At 35.7% G+C, this 17,006-nt stretch overlaps 2 protein-coding genes across 7 annotated transcripts in view; one reads left to right on the top strand and one right to left on the bottom strand.

Annotated features, from left to right (window-relative positions):
• PPP4R3B (protein phosphatase 4 regulatory subunit 3B) overlaps positions 1-9,018 on the top strand; it is a 65,875-nt gene extending 56,857 nt beyond the window's left edge. For 4 of the 5 annotated variants that reach the window (XM_030310636.1, XM_030310634.1, XM_030310635.1 and 1 more), the window contains 2 exons: positions 551-753; positions 6,882-9,018. In XM_030310636.1, the coding sequence (XP_030166496.1) occupies positions 551-753; positions 6,882-6,977 (299 nt within the window). In that variant the 3' untranslated portion in view covers positions 6,978-9,018. Of the gene's footprint in view, positions 1-548; positions 754-6,881 lie in introns of those variants that run through there. The other variant, XM_030310637.1, reaches the window with a different exon arrangement.
• Positions 9,019-10,679: 1,661 nt separating this feature from the next.
• CFAP36 (cilia and flagella associated protein 36) overlaps positions 10,680-17,006 on the bottom strand; it is a 30,581-nt gene continuing 24,254 nt past the window's right edge. Inside the window, exons 7-10 of one of the 2 annotated variants that reach the window (XM_030310638.1) lie at positions 15,697-15,796; positions 11,725-11,864; positions 11,388-11,534; positions 10,680-10,839 (exon numbers count right to left, since the gene is read on the bottom strand). In XM_030310638.1, coding sequence (XP_030166498.1) covers positions 10,738-10,839; positions 11,388-11,534; positions 11,725-11,864; positions 15,697-15,796 — 489 coding nt within the window. In that variant the 3' untranslated portion in view covers positions 10,680-10,737. The remainder of the gene's footprint in view (positions 10,840-11,387; positions 11,535-11,724; positions 11,865-15,696; positions 15,797-17,006) is intronic. The other variant, XM_030310639.1, reaches the window with a different exon arrangement.

Here is a 17,006-nt window from a genome sequence, read left to right as displayed (position 1 = left end):
ATTCTTAAGATCCTTTCTAATCCTGAGATTTCTAAGATTCCAGCTAATTAAAGACTTACCACTGTACACATCATGCTGTACTCTTATAAAGCAGAGGCAATGATTTATAAGTTTTATTTTTTTTTTGAATTTATATTTTTTTCCCAATATATGAAATTTATTGTCAAATTGGTTTCCATACAACACCCAGTGCTCATCCCAAAAGGTGCCCTCCTCAATACCCATCACCCACCCTCCCCTCCCTCCCACCCCCCATCAACCCTCAGTTGGTTCTCAGTTTTTAAGAGTCTCTTATGCTTTGGCTCTCTCCCACTCTAACCTCTTTTTTTTTTTTTTCCTTCCCCTCCCCCATGGGTTTCTGTTAAGTTTCTCAGGATCCACATAAGAGTGAAAACATATGGTATCTGTCTTTCTCTGTATGGCTTATTTCACTTAGCATACACTCTCCAGTTCCATCCACATTAATGATTTATAAGTTTTAAAGTTACTGTGCTTTTCAGATGCTTTGCTTAGGAATCTTTACTAAAAAAGATTTAAAATTTTGCTTTAGCAAAAGAAAGTGAAGACAAAGAAAACCTTCCCAAAAGGACATCATCTAGTGGCTTCAAATTTACTTTCTCCCACTCTGCCAGTGCTGCTAATGGAACAAACAGTACAAACAGTAAATCTGTAGTGGCTCAGACACCACCAGCAAGTTCTAATGGATCCTCTTCCAAAACTACAAACTTGGCCACATCAGTAACAGCCACCAAGGTATGTGAAACTATTCTATACACAAACTTTGCTTTTTCCGTCTTTAAAATTATTTCATGTTTACTGAAGGAAATTTGGATAATAAAAATAATTTCAAAGAAGAAAGTTTTGCTCGCTGTCATCAGAGAACATGACTGCTAATATTTGATTCTTCTTTAGGTATATGGGTTTATCAGACATGTAATTAAACAGTTTTGTATCTTGCTTTTATTTATTTGTTAAAAGAATTTTTCTTTGTTACTTAAATACTGTTGATGACCACAGAATTTCATTTTATTTATCTGTATCATAATATGTGTAAGCAACACACCCAGTAATATTTTGGAGCACATAAGTTGATTCTGCTATTTCATTGATGGGACTGCTGGTATTGTTGCATTTTTAAGCTATTTTCTTGGATAGATGCATAAAGGAATGTTTTCATACATATTATCAGATACATCCAGAATGTCTATACCAGCTTATGTTACTATAAGCATTGTATGAGTGTGCTTGGCTCACTGCAGCTTTGCCAGTGTTGTTAAATTTATTTTTAATCTTTGCCCATTAGGTTGCATAGACAGAATAGATCTCTTTCCCAATTGTGTGTCTTGTGTTAGTAGCAACGTTTATTATTAGCCTTTTGAATTTGCTCTTCTGCAAGTTGTCTTTTCATAGTCTTGTCTTTTTAAAATTGGCTTATGTTTTTCTTAATATGAATGAATCTTCAGTTATAAGGATATTAGCCTTTTTGTTACTTGCATGGCATATGTATTTCCCATTGGTTACTGTTTTATATAAACAAGTTTAAATTTTATATAAAACTCTCTTCTTTCATTTATATTGTTATTATACGCAACCATCCTTTTCCCCAAAAAGGAGTGGCATAAAATAAAAAGGCATAAATATAAGACAACTGTTAGGAGAAGAGTAGAAGGACAAGAGGAGGGAAATGTTATAGTAGTAGAAAACCTAATCTTAAGTGATGCATCTAGTTTTGAACACAAAATACAATTTGAATTTATTGTTTTACAAAAATGTGGAGTCTAGTCAGTATTGCATTGAGGTAGGCTCTTGACTAAAGATCACAGAAGTAGCATTGTCAGTGAGATTCTGCTTTTGAAACATTTTATGTTTTTTAACTAGAAGTTTTAAAATTAATTTTCCCTTCTTGATAGGACAATTTAATGTAATATTTGTGATACTATAGTAAGAATATTTGCTGTGGAGTTCAGTTGTTTGGGTTCAAATCTTGGCTTTGCCTCTTTCTAGGCTGTTTGACCTTGAGTAAATTATTAAATCTCTCACAACCTTAGTTTTTTTCATTATAAACAAGGATAAAAGAGCACCTACTCTAAAGGCATGTTGTAAATATTAAATTTTTTAATAAGTGTAAAGAGCTTAGAACACTATTTGCACCCTCTCAATATAGACTTTTTTTTTTTTAATCAAAGCAATACATGCACTTACTGTCAAAAGTCAAAGTAGTATTAAAATGTTGAGGGAAAAAATCAGTCCTTTTTCCTTTCCACAGAGATAGCTTAAAACTCTTGTACCTTCTATTTCTAAGTAATATGTTAATACTTCTGTGTTGTTTTGCCAAGTTTAGACCTAATTTATTCTTGCTATGGTAGGTAAGAATTTAGCATGTGAACAGTCCTTACCACACCCTCACCCTTATTTCTTCTCTCACAATTTTTGGTTAAATAATTGATAATTTTATTGCTGTGATGACAATATAAATGTTCTTTGTGAATTTTTTCCTGGTCTTTTTTCCTATACTGTATTTTTCTTGGTAACTTTTCTCTTTCTAGAGTAAATAATGGCCACCATTTTTTCATTTGTTGCAGTTGTTAGGTGCCTGTCACTAATTCTTTCACTACCTCTCAGGTTAGTTTCCACATAGTATCCCCTGTGGAGACCTCTGTCTTGAAGCCTCCCTTCCAGTTCCAGCTTAGATCGGTTGCTGTCTAGATTTGCTGCACAGCTTTTGTCTTATGGCTGCCTCAGCCATCATCCTAGTACTTCTTTTGCCTCTCTTTTTCTTGGATTGTTTCCTGCATCTCATGTCTCTGGACTCTTTCTTGATTTTCCCTCCCATTTTGGTGGAACATATCCTCTAATTGTTTTCTAAAAAAAAAAAAAAAAAAATGCCATGAGAGGTAAAATTTGAGACCTTCATGTATGAAGATATGTTGATTCTGTCTTCATACTTGACTGACAGTTTAACTGAATATAGAACCAGGTTGGAAATAATTTTCTTTTAAAAATTTGAAGTTACTGTTATCAAGTAATCTGAAGACATTCTTATTTATGGTCCTTTGTGTGTGCTATTTTATTTTCTTCTTGGAAGCAGCCAAACAGTCATGTCCTTCAATTTGAGGACATTTGTGCTATTTCACTATTAACTTATTGTTTGGATGTTGGGCCTTCTAGGTTTAGCTTACAATTTTCATAATTTTCCTCGCTTATTACTCATTTTTTAAATCTTCTTGTTCTATTTTCTGGGTTATTTCTTAGAGTTCTTAATTTGTTATCCTTCCAGATAATTTTTTACTTATGACCGAGCAAAATGAAATGCAAGCACTAACACATTTTTTACCCTTTCGACACTAACAGCAGATTGCCGTATCTGTCTACATCTTTTTGGGGGACAAGGAGAAAACAGTGATTGTTCTTGGAAAATAAATTGTTCAGTCACTCTAGACTATGACAAAAGTTTGAAATTAAGCAAGATAGGAGTTTACGGAAGTGAAACTAGTTAAATTGGCTCTCAGCCTTTTTCAACAAAGTGTAGCCACATTTCTAAGTGGTGGCAGGTTCTTTATCAGCAGTGCCCTGTTTAACCATTTTCACTGTCTGTTTATTGCTGTAATCAAATTGATTGGTTCTTAAATAGATCAGATGTGAACTTTTCTAATTCTCCTTTGCAAGGCATCCTAAAGTTCTAATATATTTTTTAAAATTGCATTCTTTGAGGGGTGCCTGGGTGGCTCAGTCTCAGTGGGTTAAACGTCCACCTTCACCTCAAGTCATGATCTCACAGTTCCATGAGTTCGGGCCCCACATTGGACTTTCTGCAGTCAGGACAGAGCCTGTTTTGGATCCTTTGTCTCCCTATCTCTGCCCCTCCCCTCTCATGTTCTCTCTCTCTCCCTCTCTCAGAAATAAAAAACATTTTTTAAAAAATTGCATTCTTTGAAAACTTGATAGTTTTCAAGGCTGGTAAGACATTAGCTACTAATGAAATTACAAAGTTTTTTTTTAGCTGTAGAGCTATAAAACATGCACATTTTCCTTGAAGAAAAATAGTTACAAAAAAAAAAAAATGAAATCAGAATGGGAAACTATTAGTAGGCGGCCAAAACAAACACTTCTTTTGCCCCAGATTAACAAAAGAGAACACTGCTCTTGCTTTTTTCACATAACACATAACAGACTTATCTGGGTGAGCTTTCCATATCAGGATATAAAAGAACTTCCTCCATAGAATTCCAGCGTATGATACACTTCAATTTATAACTAACCCTATTGACGCATTTAAAAAAATTTTAATGTTTATTAATTTGGGAGGGAGGGAGAAAGAGGGAATCCGAAGCAGGCTCCAGGCTCTCAGCTGTCAGCACAGAGCCCCACACGAGGCTTGAACTCACAAACCACAAGATCATGACCTGAGCCGAAGTCGGAGGCTTAACGGACTGAGCCACCCAGGCGCCCCCCGCCCCCCATTGATGCATTTTAAACTTGTTTCCAGCCTTTTGCAGTTAAAACAATTGTATGAAACATGTATTTCATATTTCATATTCATATGTTTCATGTATGAAACATGTATTTCATGTACATATACATGTAATTTTTTTTTTTTTTTTTTTTTTAGTTTATTTAGTTTTGAGAGAAAGCGCAAGTAGGAGAAGGGCAAAGAGAGAGAGGGAGACATAGAATCTGAGGCAGGCTCCAGGCTCTGAGCTGTCAGCACAGAGCCTGAAGCAGGGCTCGAAACCATGAACCAGGAGATCATGACTTGAGCCAAAGTCAGACACTTAACTGACTAAGCCACCCAGGCACCCCCTTATACGTATCTCTGTATAGAATGTACATTTACAGTTTATCAAATTTACTCAGTAAAATGCAAATAAGTAGGTAGGTTCTTAACATGGTATGTATGGCTGATACCAAAAGCTAGCTTTATACTTAAGAAAATATTAGCAGTGTTCCTACCAGAGTTGGGGACAAGGTAGGATACCACTATGATTGCTGTAATTTAACCATTGTTCCTGGGTATTAGCCAATCCAGTTAGGTGAGATAAAGAAATTAAAGCTATAAAAATTAGAAGATGTAAAAGCTATCACTCCTGTTGATGATTTTTAAAAATTTTATTAATCATGTTTATGGAAGATCTGTCCTTTGTTTTTTGCATAGAGGATAATTCTTGAATTCTCTCTCCTTAGAATTTTTTAACATGATGAATTAATAGTTTAAGTCCAGAATCTGTCAAATTGTTTACAGGGTGCACCTCTGGATTACAGGTCTTTTTACTTCCAATATTTCACATTTTATATTTTTATTCTTTTCAGTAAACATGATTTTTTTTTACTATATAGGAGTTTGTTTATGGTATAGATATAGAGATAAAATTGAAATTATGTAGGTGAGTGTTTCAGATAGACTATTTCTTAAAAAGTCATTTTAAATATTACCCATTGGGAACTGAAATGTTTGTACATTATGATATATAATCTGTAATCCCTAAGCATAATTAAAACTTTCCTCGATAACTTGTTATCTTTGTGAATATCAGACTGGTGTCTTTTTATAAGGTAATAATGTCTTCTATCTCCTCTCATCTAACTTGTTTGGCTTGAAACCAAATAAATAAGAATGATATTAGTAATAGCAACTAATAGCAGTTACTGAACACTAACTACATACTAACCACTGTGCCCAGTGCTTTTTATGTTTTATTTTCAATTTAATTTTCAAAATAGTTCAGTGAGGTGTAAGTACTATTAATACCAATTTTACAGATAATGAAAATGAGGCATAGAGATACTAAATCACTTGCCCACAGTCATGTACCTAAAAAATGGTGGCCTTGGAATTTGAAGTCAGGCAGACTACAATCAAATACATTCTTAACAATTTAGCCATATTACCTCTTGCTTATCAAACTTAAGACTTGTGTGTTATTAAGCTGAGAAGACAGCAGAAAGATGCTCACGTAAATATATGTTACAAAGAAGTTTGATTTAATTCCCAGACTTTCTGATAACTCTTTCTAGCTGCTCAGAGACCTTTGTTGATTAACATTACAGTGGTTCAGTTACATTTTGGCAAAGTGTTACTGCCAGATGTCTGGGTTCTTTAGACATGAAGCTACGTAGCTGTGAAGTAGGAGTTATTTCTATTGTATTTGAGGTCTGAAGGGTTTAAACTAAATTCATTGTTTACAGCAGCCTTTTAACCTGTGGGATATATATACTAACTTCATGGTGTCGGTTCAAAATGAACACAGACCTGAGAACATGTAATTTTCTGGGTAGAATGTGTAGAGCTTTAATACGATTTTCAAAGGGATCCATTACACATAAAAGACCAAACACCTGAATTACCTCATCTTTTCTTTTGGTTAGAGAAAGGTAACCCTAAATTTTTTAGTTATTAGTTGTATGACCCACTTCATGTGTTCTTTATCATCAAAAGCAGAATGAAAACAGTGGTGTGCACATAGTGATGAAATACATGAAGAACAGAGGCGAAAAGGAAGCTACTTGTCACTATTTTATAGTTTAAACATAGAGATGAACTAGTTCATCTCCAAGGTCCTTCCAGCTCACTCCTTCCAGTATCCTGATGATTTGTGAGTCCTACTTTTTGGAGATAATACTTTTCCACAGTGAAATTTTGCCGAATTGAATTGTGAGGTGTCATTAAAAATCCAAGGGCTGAATAAAAAAGTTGAGGGTAATAACTTAAGAGTGCCACCAACTAGTACCAAGTGTTCATAATTTTCAAGCAGTTACTGTATCAAATTTATGTTTGAGATATATATGATTAGAAAAGTTGTGATGTCTTTAAAAGCAACTGCACTAATAAGCTTTTTTTCCCTTAAGTTATGTATTTTAAAAAAAGTCTTTTTATTCTTCAATAGGGCAGTTTGGTTGGTTTAGTGGATTATCCAGATGATGAAGAGGAAGATGAAGAAGAAGAAACATCTCCCAGGAAAAGACCTCGTCTTGGCTCATAAAATACTTACTGGGGACCCTCAAACGTGTGGTCTTACTAAAATGCTGCATCTGTTCAATGAGCTGAAAATCTGAATCAGAAAGCTTTCTCACTTGAACTTATAAATATACAAGGAGTAGCAAAAGATACTCAGTATATCAGCTAGGAGAGTTTAGTTCTGTAAAAAGAAAAACAAACAAAAAAAAGGCTTCCCAGGAACTTGATTGCTTGCTAGTAATTAAGGGGTTTGCCTTTCAGGCTGTCAAAAAAAGGTTAGTGACCTGAACCTGGGAGATAGCCTCTCAGTTAGGAAACTCTCAGGTTTGGGAATGGCTTGGGGAGGGACAAGGTTGATAAAATATTAAATGCAGGGTTGCTCCGGGGGGGGGGGGGGTATCCGATCTAGAAACAATTGCAGAACTTTAGTTACAAACCCAATAACATTACTTGTATAATGGTGCTGGCCATGTTGTTCTTTTAATCAGTTGCCTCTTTTTAAAAAATTTTTTATGGAAAACAAATTCAACTATCATAAAAGTGAAGTTATGCTGTTGGGACCATTTTTTGAAGTTTTAACAAATTCAGCCTTATAGGTAGTTGGAGGGAAGTACACTCTGTTACAGTACATGTTGAGTTTTCTACACCATGAATTTTCAGTATGTATTTTGATGAAAACAAGCTGGATTCAAAATGGAGAGTTTTGTCAGTAGAACTTTAAAATCAGCACTTTTAGAGATAACTGATGCCAAGTATCAGTACAGTAGTATTTCGAAATGATTTTTTCTAGAAACTTGGGAGTGGGTTGAACAGAATGTTTCCAACTGTCTCCCTCCCAGTCACTCTTTGGTGGAGGATACTTTGAAGTCACTTTGTGTTTTGTTGGTTAAGTTGGCTCTGTCCAGAGCTGCAAGCTAGTTTTAAAGTGTAATTTATAAAGACTTCCATACAAAGAATAGTGCTGAATTAAGTGGCATATCTAGAGGCCATTTTGATCCAAGAAGTTACTTCAGTATCAAAGTCAGTATGCAGCACATGAAGTTTTTCCATAAACAGGGGTGTAATATGAAAGCTGCTTTTTTTTTTAAAGAATAAAAGCACATTCCATGTACGTAAATGAACTTAAAATAGTAAGTTGAGGCAAACAGTTAAGAAGTTTTATTTTTAGAACAGCAAGTTAACTGTAAATATTTTAATGTTAGTTTTGCTCATCTATGATCTGAGATCATGCTGAAGTGAGAAAAACGTCCCCCAAACTACAATTTAATGCATTGGGAAGAAAAGTGAAAAATAGTAATTCCAGCTACAATCTTCAGATCACCCTTGTAATGTGTTATGGGTCCATTTTTCCTGGAATAGCTTAAACTGAAGCAGTTTCCCCTGTTTTGGAGATTTTGTAGTTAATTTTAATTTTGGCTATTGTTTGGAAAAGATGGGCTGTCTGTGTAGATATGAAGTATAGTTTTTCCATAAAACAGATGTTTATTTTGTATTAAAAAATACCACTGTACTTGTTTTACACCATTTGTATACATGTGGTGATATTAATGCTGACCTGTAAAATTCAGGAATTAAAATGTGACCCTGTAATTCTATGATTGTTGCTTTTGTTTGGTTTGTTGTAAATATAAGTTAACTCCATTTTGAGATATGTCCATTTTATAGTATCTTTTAAAAGTCAATAAATTATCCATAGATATTTATTATAAACCACTAAGTCATACACCAATCTGAATGAAATAATTCTAACAAAGGTTGACTGCACTTTAAGTATTACTGATTCTACTTACAGAAGGTGTGCCTTGGGCAAATAAAGTCCCAGCACCAAAACATCACAGCATGGGGCTAGTCTTATCTCTTTGATTAAAGGTTCATATAATGAAAAAGACCTTCCACTTTAAGAGGCAAGTGACTCAGGATAATTTAAACTAATATCAGTAAAATCACCATCTGAATACATTTTCTTTCAAGAAAGTTCTGTGAAGCCCCTTTCACTCCTCTTAGCTCTTAATAAATTTCCTCTTGTCATCTAAGAAGCCCAGGTCTAAAGCATTTCCCTATTTACTCTTGACTCTTACTGATTAAGTAATTTTAAAGTTCCAGTAGGAAATATTATCTCCATACCTTATGGAGAGTTTCTTTAATTTTCCTTTCTGAAGAATTGCCACGAGCCAAACATTTAAATCCTCATCATCATAGATAGGAACCATTCTTATAGCAGAAATGTGAATGTTTTGTTGACTTACAGGATAATAGTCTTCATGGTACCTAGGCTCACCCACAATGATATGAAAAGAGGGCTTAAAGTATCCTTTGAAAGAATATTAAGTTTCCACATGTTAGCTACTGTCTTAATGACTACCCTCACTCAGGCAGATCAGGATTTTTATATCTTTATCTTCACTCCTTGAAGCAAGCCAGAGCCCACATTTGTATGCCTGAGGTTCTCTTAAAATTATATCTGTAAACATGTATCCAGTATAAAAACTATTTTTAATAAAAAGTTACATGAAACATTTCTGTGTTTTAATCACTAGTTTTTCCTCTTGTCCATCTAAGTGATGAAAATGTAACAAATGTAAAGTAATGCTGGTTTTTCTCTGCAGGTTGAAGACTGGAGCTAAGCGAATTTTGGTATCCCTTTTTAAAAGTTTATAACTGTAGATTTAAAGAGATAAATTGGAATTATAAATTCAATCTCAGGAGTAACTAGAAAAGGGGGTGCCTGTTGGATGACACAATACAGGAAGTTTCTGAAAGAAAGGTCTTCTACTATTCTGGTTATCTGTGAGCAACTACAGAAGACCACCCAGGGCCACGTCACACAAAAGACCTATACCCAGGGCCACATTCCCCCCTGGAGACTCAATCAATTATTCCCTTTATCTTTTTTAATGGTAGGCTTCCTAGAAAGAGTAATTGAGTATTTTTAACATCCCCCACATCCATTTTCCAAGTCCCATTTGCTCCTGCCTCACATGTAAATGCCAAAATCTATCTTAACACTGCCCATGATAATTAGTCTTTTGATTGGATTTCCTTATACCTGGTATACCCACAAGTACTCTTAACTCACCGAGTAGTCTCCATACAGCAGCCACACTTTTTTTTAAAAACTGAACAGTTTGATGATGTAACTTCCCTGCTTTAAAACTTTTCAGTGATTTCCCACTGCCATTACAAAATCGAAAATTCTCACATTCCCTACAAGGCCATGCAAGTCAGTACCCCACCTACCTCAAATTTCACACACTAACCCTCTCCCTTCATTCTTTGTAGACTCACCATACTGCCCGCTCCTCACAAGGTGCTTTATTCTTTTCCCGGTGGCAGGACCTGAGTTGTTTCTTCGCATTTCTCCCCATAATCAGCCTTACTATCAGCTTGAATATTCATTGCCTTCTCAAGGAGGCTTGGCCAGCCCTGCTTAGAACACCACCTTTCCCTTTAAACACTTTGCTCTTTGGGCCTTCTTCGCTAGCCCCATGAAGGCAGGGGCCTTGACAATCTAGTTGACTGCTGTATCCCTGGCACTCAGCACAGTGCTTAGCACAAATAGGTAGCCAAGTTTGAGTAAATAAATGCGCTAGCAATTGAGTTTCTATACCCTCTCAGCTCAAGTAGCTGCCCTCCCCACCACCCTTTACCTCAAAAGTTTAATAAAGTAGTAATAATGAGCTTATATTTGCATTTACAAACAAATATTTGAAACTAACAGGCTCAGTTTAAGGATTAAATAATTTATTTTTAAGAAAATTTGAACTTTTGCTAAATTGCTTTTAAAATTACTTATTAATAACTTCTTCTTTAAGTTTCTCTGCAAGCAATCTCCTCTTTAGTAATGTTTGCTTCTCCTCTGCTGTCATTTCTGGTTTCTCTGTCATTTCCTTAAAAAACAAAAAGCAAAAAACAAAAAAAAAAAAACGAAAATAAAAGGAAAAAATTGGCTATAGTATAAGATGGGTTCATTAGTCTAGAATCCCCAACATACTGCCTCAAAGAGCACTTTCAGTAAGTAGAAATTTTAAAAGCCACATGTGGACTGGGTTCCCTAAATCTCTTCTTGGCAAAAATCTCTTCTTAGAGAAGAAAATCTCTTGGAGTTTGTGGCCACTGTATTGTTGCTTTGTGATTAAAGTATTTCCAAAGGCTTAGGTGAAACAGACTGCTGATCTTTAGGCACTCAGCAGGGCAAGTAAAGAAACACAAAAAAATGTTTATAATGAAATTGCTGTCACCTCAACCTCACAAAATGTTCGTATCATGGCCATTTCACTGTAGAAAAAAACTTGGCAGGTGCTACACTTGCAGGGAGGTTAATAGGAATGGATGGACTACAAGCAACATTCATTATCAGGACTGTCTTGCACACACTCTGATTTTGAGAATTCCACCTCTAGATTTGCAAATTTTGACACAGTAAAGCCATCCATACCTCTGCTTCCCCAGCAGGTTTTCCCTTCTCAGAATTTTGTATCTGCTTAGTCTTCATATCCTTTCTCATGGACATCAACTGATCTCGCTTCTGCTTGAGATAGCGCTCTCGTTGCCTGAGCTCTTCCGTTCCAAGTGTTGATAAATTCTGGGTCAAAAAAGAGAAGGAGCCATTTAAATTCAAATCCACACAATAAGTGGCACAGATAGCTACTGGCTTATTGAACTCAAAATGAGTTCAAGATCATAACAAAAGCCAAGTGTATGGCTGTTTACATTGTTCTTAGTACTTTGCCATTTTGCTCATAGTTCTTAAAAAAGTGGTGCTTTTTACTTACTGCTATTGGTCCTTCAATGCTTGCATGTTCTAAGCCAGGAATCTTCAGGCCTTTTTGTGGGAAGGAGGAAGTTTCAGGCAGCATTTCCGGCTTTCTTGCTAAAGGTTGTACTGACTGATTAGCAAAATGCATTTTAACTTCTGGCAGTAATTAGATAGAGACCAATTAGAATACTGTAAGAAATATTCAGTATGAGACTAGGTTCACCAAAATGAGCTAGTGTTTTTTTCTCACTGACTTTTTTCTTATTTTCCAATCAACACACACTGATTCAGTGCCTATATTGTGTCATATACCTGGTGACAGTAATAAACATGGTTTCTGTCCTCAGGGAGCTAGAACTACTCTTTCTCATGAATGATGACATTTCAACAAATACCAAGCTCCTGCTGTTTGGTACTACAGCTACAAGAAGTATAATTCTTGTCTAAAGATTAGAATTACCACTATAATGTAATACAAGGCTGACACATAAGCTAAATAAATAGTACACTAAAATCCCTTCCTGGTAATGTAATTGGTTGTCAAACTTTTGCTTGCAGGTAAAAACTGTTAAGTGAACCTTTATTTTCAGAACAACGAACTTAAAGCTATAACTTTTTGTATTGGCAGAGTGCATGCCAGTAACATCATTTTTTGTTTGTAATACATACTGAAGAGAACTACAAACCTACCAATTCTTTAATAAAATGTAAAGATTTGGGGCGCCTGGGTGGCGCAGTTGGTTAAGCATCCGACTTCAGCCAGGTCACGATCTCGCGGTCCGTGAGTTCGAGCCCCGCGTCAGGCTCTGGGCTGATGGCTCAGAGCCTGGAGCCTGTTTCCGATTCTGTGTCTCCCTCTCTCTCTGCCCCTCCCCTGTTCATGCTCTGTCTCTCTCTGTCCCAAAAATAAATAAAATTTGAAAAAAAAAAAAAATTTAAAAAAAAAAAAATGTAAAGATTTTAGAGTTAAGGTAGAACTCAGAAGAGAGGTAAGAGAGCACTCAATATTTTCCAGTTATTTGGTGACTGCTAAGAGTAAGACGATTAAAATGCTAATTGCTTTTCTGAGCAATTTGTTACTATAAGATAAGGTGATTTTTAAGATAAAACATTTTCAGGGTAAGTATGTGAACCATGAAAGACAGCAGAGTGAGAGAAGAAAAGACTCAGATAAAGATGATACCAAGAACTGAAAACAAGATGGGACAACATGATCTATGTGTCTCAAAATGCTTGAAAATCATGGCAGCACAGTAAAACCAGAAATAAGTCTCTGTATGAACAAAAAACTTGCCAAAGGACCACTGCTTTAGCATGGAGCGAGTGGAATGCTGGCAGGGCCAGGGAGGCTGGAAGAAGAAAAGCTCTTCAGGCTCTTGGACATAAGGGAAGCCTCCAAAGAAGAGATGAGGCTGGAGCTAACATTCCAACCAACCTAGACAGGGAGCTACAAAACTAACTTAGAAATAAAGACCCACTTCAACAAATTAGTCGTGATTTGCTCCCAGGAGTTAAACATGCCATTCTTACTAATAGTGACTTTACACGAAGGTACGCTTGGCCCCCAGATATGGAAGCAGAGAGCTGAAGAAGGACAATTCCATTCATTCTGAGGAGGGGGGAATCCCAGGCACATAAGTATCTATTTTTTATTTTTTTTAATGTTTACTTATTTTTGAGAGAGCGCACACACGTGAGCAGGGGAAGGGCAGAGAGAGGGAGACAAAAGATCCAAAGCGGGCTCCATGCTGACAGAGCCCAATACGGGGCTCAAACTCATGGAACCACAAGATAATGACCCGAGCCAAAGTCAGACACTTAATGGATTGAGCCATCCAAGCGCCCATGCACATAAGCATTTATATTCAACTCATGTACTTGCTCTGGATAGTTCTTTCCTTGACTTTGTTATGAACATCTTGTATATTCTAACTCAGACCTAGAGAGGAAAGTACTTGAAACCAAAATACTTAGCTTCTCTATTTCTAGGAATAGACTATCAGAAAACCAAGAAGCTAAAAGATCATCTTATCTCTGGCAACTCTTTGCATCTATCTGAGAACAGATGCTTATCCATTTCTAGCAAGAACCAAGGAAACACATGAACAAAAGGATTAAAAAGGAAGTCAAACTGCTTTTTGATTCTTCCCAAATTAGGTCTTCAAAATGGATTTCCATCACTTTGCATAAAATGATTTCCCAGAATATCAGATATACTCATTTTTTAAAAATAGAATAGTTTTTCAAAACTAAAATCACTACTTTAGAAATTATCTGCCATTTTTTCTGTGCACTTATGTGCATACTTGAGTTATATGTAGTTTGAGATTAAGTTTTCTATAACTTCACTTTAACAGATAAAGAACTAGAGGGGCATCTGGGTGGCTCAGTCAGTTAAGCATAGGAACTTGGCTCAGGTTGTGATTTCACAGTTTGTGAGTTCGAGCCCCTCATTGGGCTCTGTACTGACAGCTCAGAGCCTGGAACCTGCTTCAGATTCTGTCTCCCTCTCTCTCTCTCTGCCCCTCCCCCGCTTGTGCACGTGCTCTCTCTCTCTCTCTCTCAAAAATAAACATTAAAAAATTTTAAAAACAAAAAAAATAGACAAAGCAAATTTATTCAAATTATGTCAAACACAAGACTGAAGCAGTGTGCACTTAGGTCTGTATAAAACAGAAAGTTAAATTTAGGCCAACAAATTAAAAAAGAACTCAGACAAATCTAAAGCAGGTACTTTCATAAATATAATCAAATGAAGTTTTTCTACCTAGAATCTGAATATGAAAAAAGAAAAATGATTCCGTTTGCTAGGAATAAAGAAGCAAGGCAATTTCATAAACTTGCTTCTGTTTCCTATACCTCATTGTTTTATCAACTAAGAGTACCGTAAAATCAATCAATGAGTAAACATCAAACGTATTCTATCTCAATTATAAAAGTTCTTCTTTTTTTTTAAGTTTATTTATTTTGAGAGAGAGAGAGAGAGCACGAGAGAGTGCATGCAGGTGCAAGCAGGGGAAGGGGAAGAGAAAGAGAAAGAATCCCAAGCAGGCTCTGCGCTGACAGCATGTGGCCTGACTGGGGCTCGAACCCACAAACAGTGAGATCATGACCTGAACCGAAATCCAGAGTCGATGCTTAACCAACTGAGCCACCCAGGCACCCCAATTATAAACACAAGATTTGGAGGCAGAAGACCAAAGTAAGTTACGGTTTTACCATTTAAGTGCTCAGTGATTTTGGACAAGTCACTCAACTTCCCTGAATTTCTTATAACACAGTAATAATAAGACAGCAGAAAAATAAGGATTGCAATATCTACCCAACAGTTGTGTGGGTTTTTTTAAATAAGAAAAGGACATTTATTTAAAACCATAGAAATGTAAGATAAAATGAACTGAATTCATGCTCTTGGCTCCAATTCTGTTTCAGAATTACTTGTTTTCTTATAAAAGAAATCAGAATATAGTGAAAATAGATTTGCTGTACAGTGAACAAGTTCATCCACTAACATTTCCCACAAGGATTCTCATCAATTTTAGTTTCAATGATATTTCCTGACTAAACATCTGCATCAACTGGCTACTTCTTGTTTTCTAGTTATGCTTGAATTCATTAGTAAAATAGTATTACCTTTCCAAGTTCAACTTCTAATTCACAGACACTATATAACCGTGGTCAAGGAAAACAACATATGTGATGTGAACACATGTTGGATGCTGTAGCCATGGCACAAAGGCCGGTGTCTCCCTCAAGGAATTTGACTCACTCCCCTGGGTGCCAGGCTTCACTTAGAAATCTGGGGACTACACTCTGTCAGCTGAGTGTTTCCCACCTGCAACTTCTATAGCTAAATTAAAAGAGAATTGTAAATACCAATGGCCATTCAGTCATTTTGAAGGTTAAGTATGCACGAGAAAGTAACACACTCTTTATAATGTTTATGTATTCATATTATTAAAGAAAGTTCAGTACACTTCAACCTTACCTGCGGGTGGGTGTGCAAAATGTTCACCATCCCCTTGGGAGTTCATTTTTGCAGTTTCACTTGCATGCACTGGAGGCTCTTCTGTTTTAGTCTCTGATAACTTCAGGAATTCATAACACAATTAAAAAATGTTTAGATTAATTTTGACTAATTCACTACTTAAGTTATCCAAAGATGTCATTAAATATTGTCTACTAAATCAATAATGAACAGGAGATTTTCCAAAGTTTTCAGCACATCTTATACTTTTTGAGGTAAACATTCTCATTTCAAATCATGAAGTGCTAAGAGTAACCAACCAGTATGCTTTGTACTTCAGACTTAGCAAGAAGTTAGGTTCAAATCCAGGCTTCACCCCTTACTACTCATGTGACCTGAGTAGTCATTGATGTCATTGATGAGGACACCAATAGTACTCTAAGAGAAATAAATTCACTAAATTATAAGGTGCTTTTCCACTTAAAATAATCTATATAGCACTACCATGTTATGCCTGAAGAAACCACAGACTGGTTTATTTCCATTTCTAAAATGGGAGAGTATATTTAAACCAAATAAATCATTTAAATCTTAGAAAGAACTTAGTAAACTGATAATTTGTTTTTCTTAAAAACAGTAAAATCTAATCACATGTAGCTTGTTAGGAAGCTCATGACAGAAGCCCCTACATGCTGGTAATGAACACAGGAAGATTCATTATCATACTATCAGCTGCACTTTTGTGTGTTTCAAAATTTCCATATAAAAACGTAAGAAAAGTTTTTAAAAAACCCAAACATGTACACCTAAAACATAGTATTATTCAAGAAGCCAAATATAGTTTCCTTATAAACCAAAGTGTTCATACTAATGTCTTCTAATAGCAGTTTTGAACTGATTTCTGTTCTATACTCTTACATTAAAAATATTAATATCTAAGAATTGCACGTTCATTCACTAAACGGAGATTTACTTAAAGATAAATAAATCCCTCTTAATCCTAAAACATCTCTATTTCTCCTGCTCTTCACTGGGTACCTTGGGAGTGAAATAAGGTTTTTCAAAGACAATGCATGATACACAAGCATGTGTCATAGTGACTGAAGGAAAAAAAGGAAAATGACTTTTGAATGATTGAGAGAGAGTTTATATTCGGTTTCCCCTTCCCTTCAAAGAGATTTGGGCAAGTGTAGAAAGAGAAGCAGCTAGAAGAAGGAAGAGAAAAGAATAAATATTAGCTTCCTTCACCTTAGCCAGATACATGTTTAATTTATCCTTAGGAAAGACTAGGTACTTTATGGAAATAGTTCTTAATGGAAGAACAGTATGCC

This window comes from Lynx canadensis, chromosome A3 (genome assembly GCF_007474595.2).
Source record: "Lynx canadensis isolate LIC74 chromosome A3, mLynCan4.pri.v2, whole genome shotgun sequence".
NCBI classification, from domain to species: Eukaryota; Metazoa; Chordata; class Mammalia; order Carnivora; family Felidae; genus Lynx; species Lynx canadensis.
This window is presented reverse-complemented; position numbering and strand designations above follow the sequence as displayed.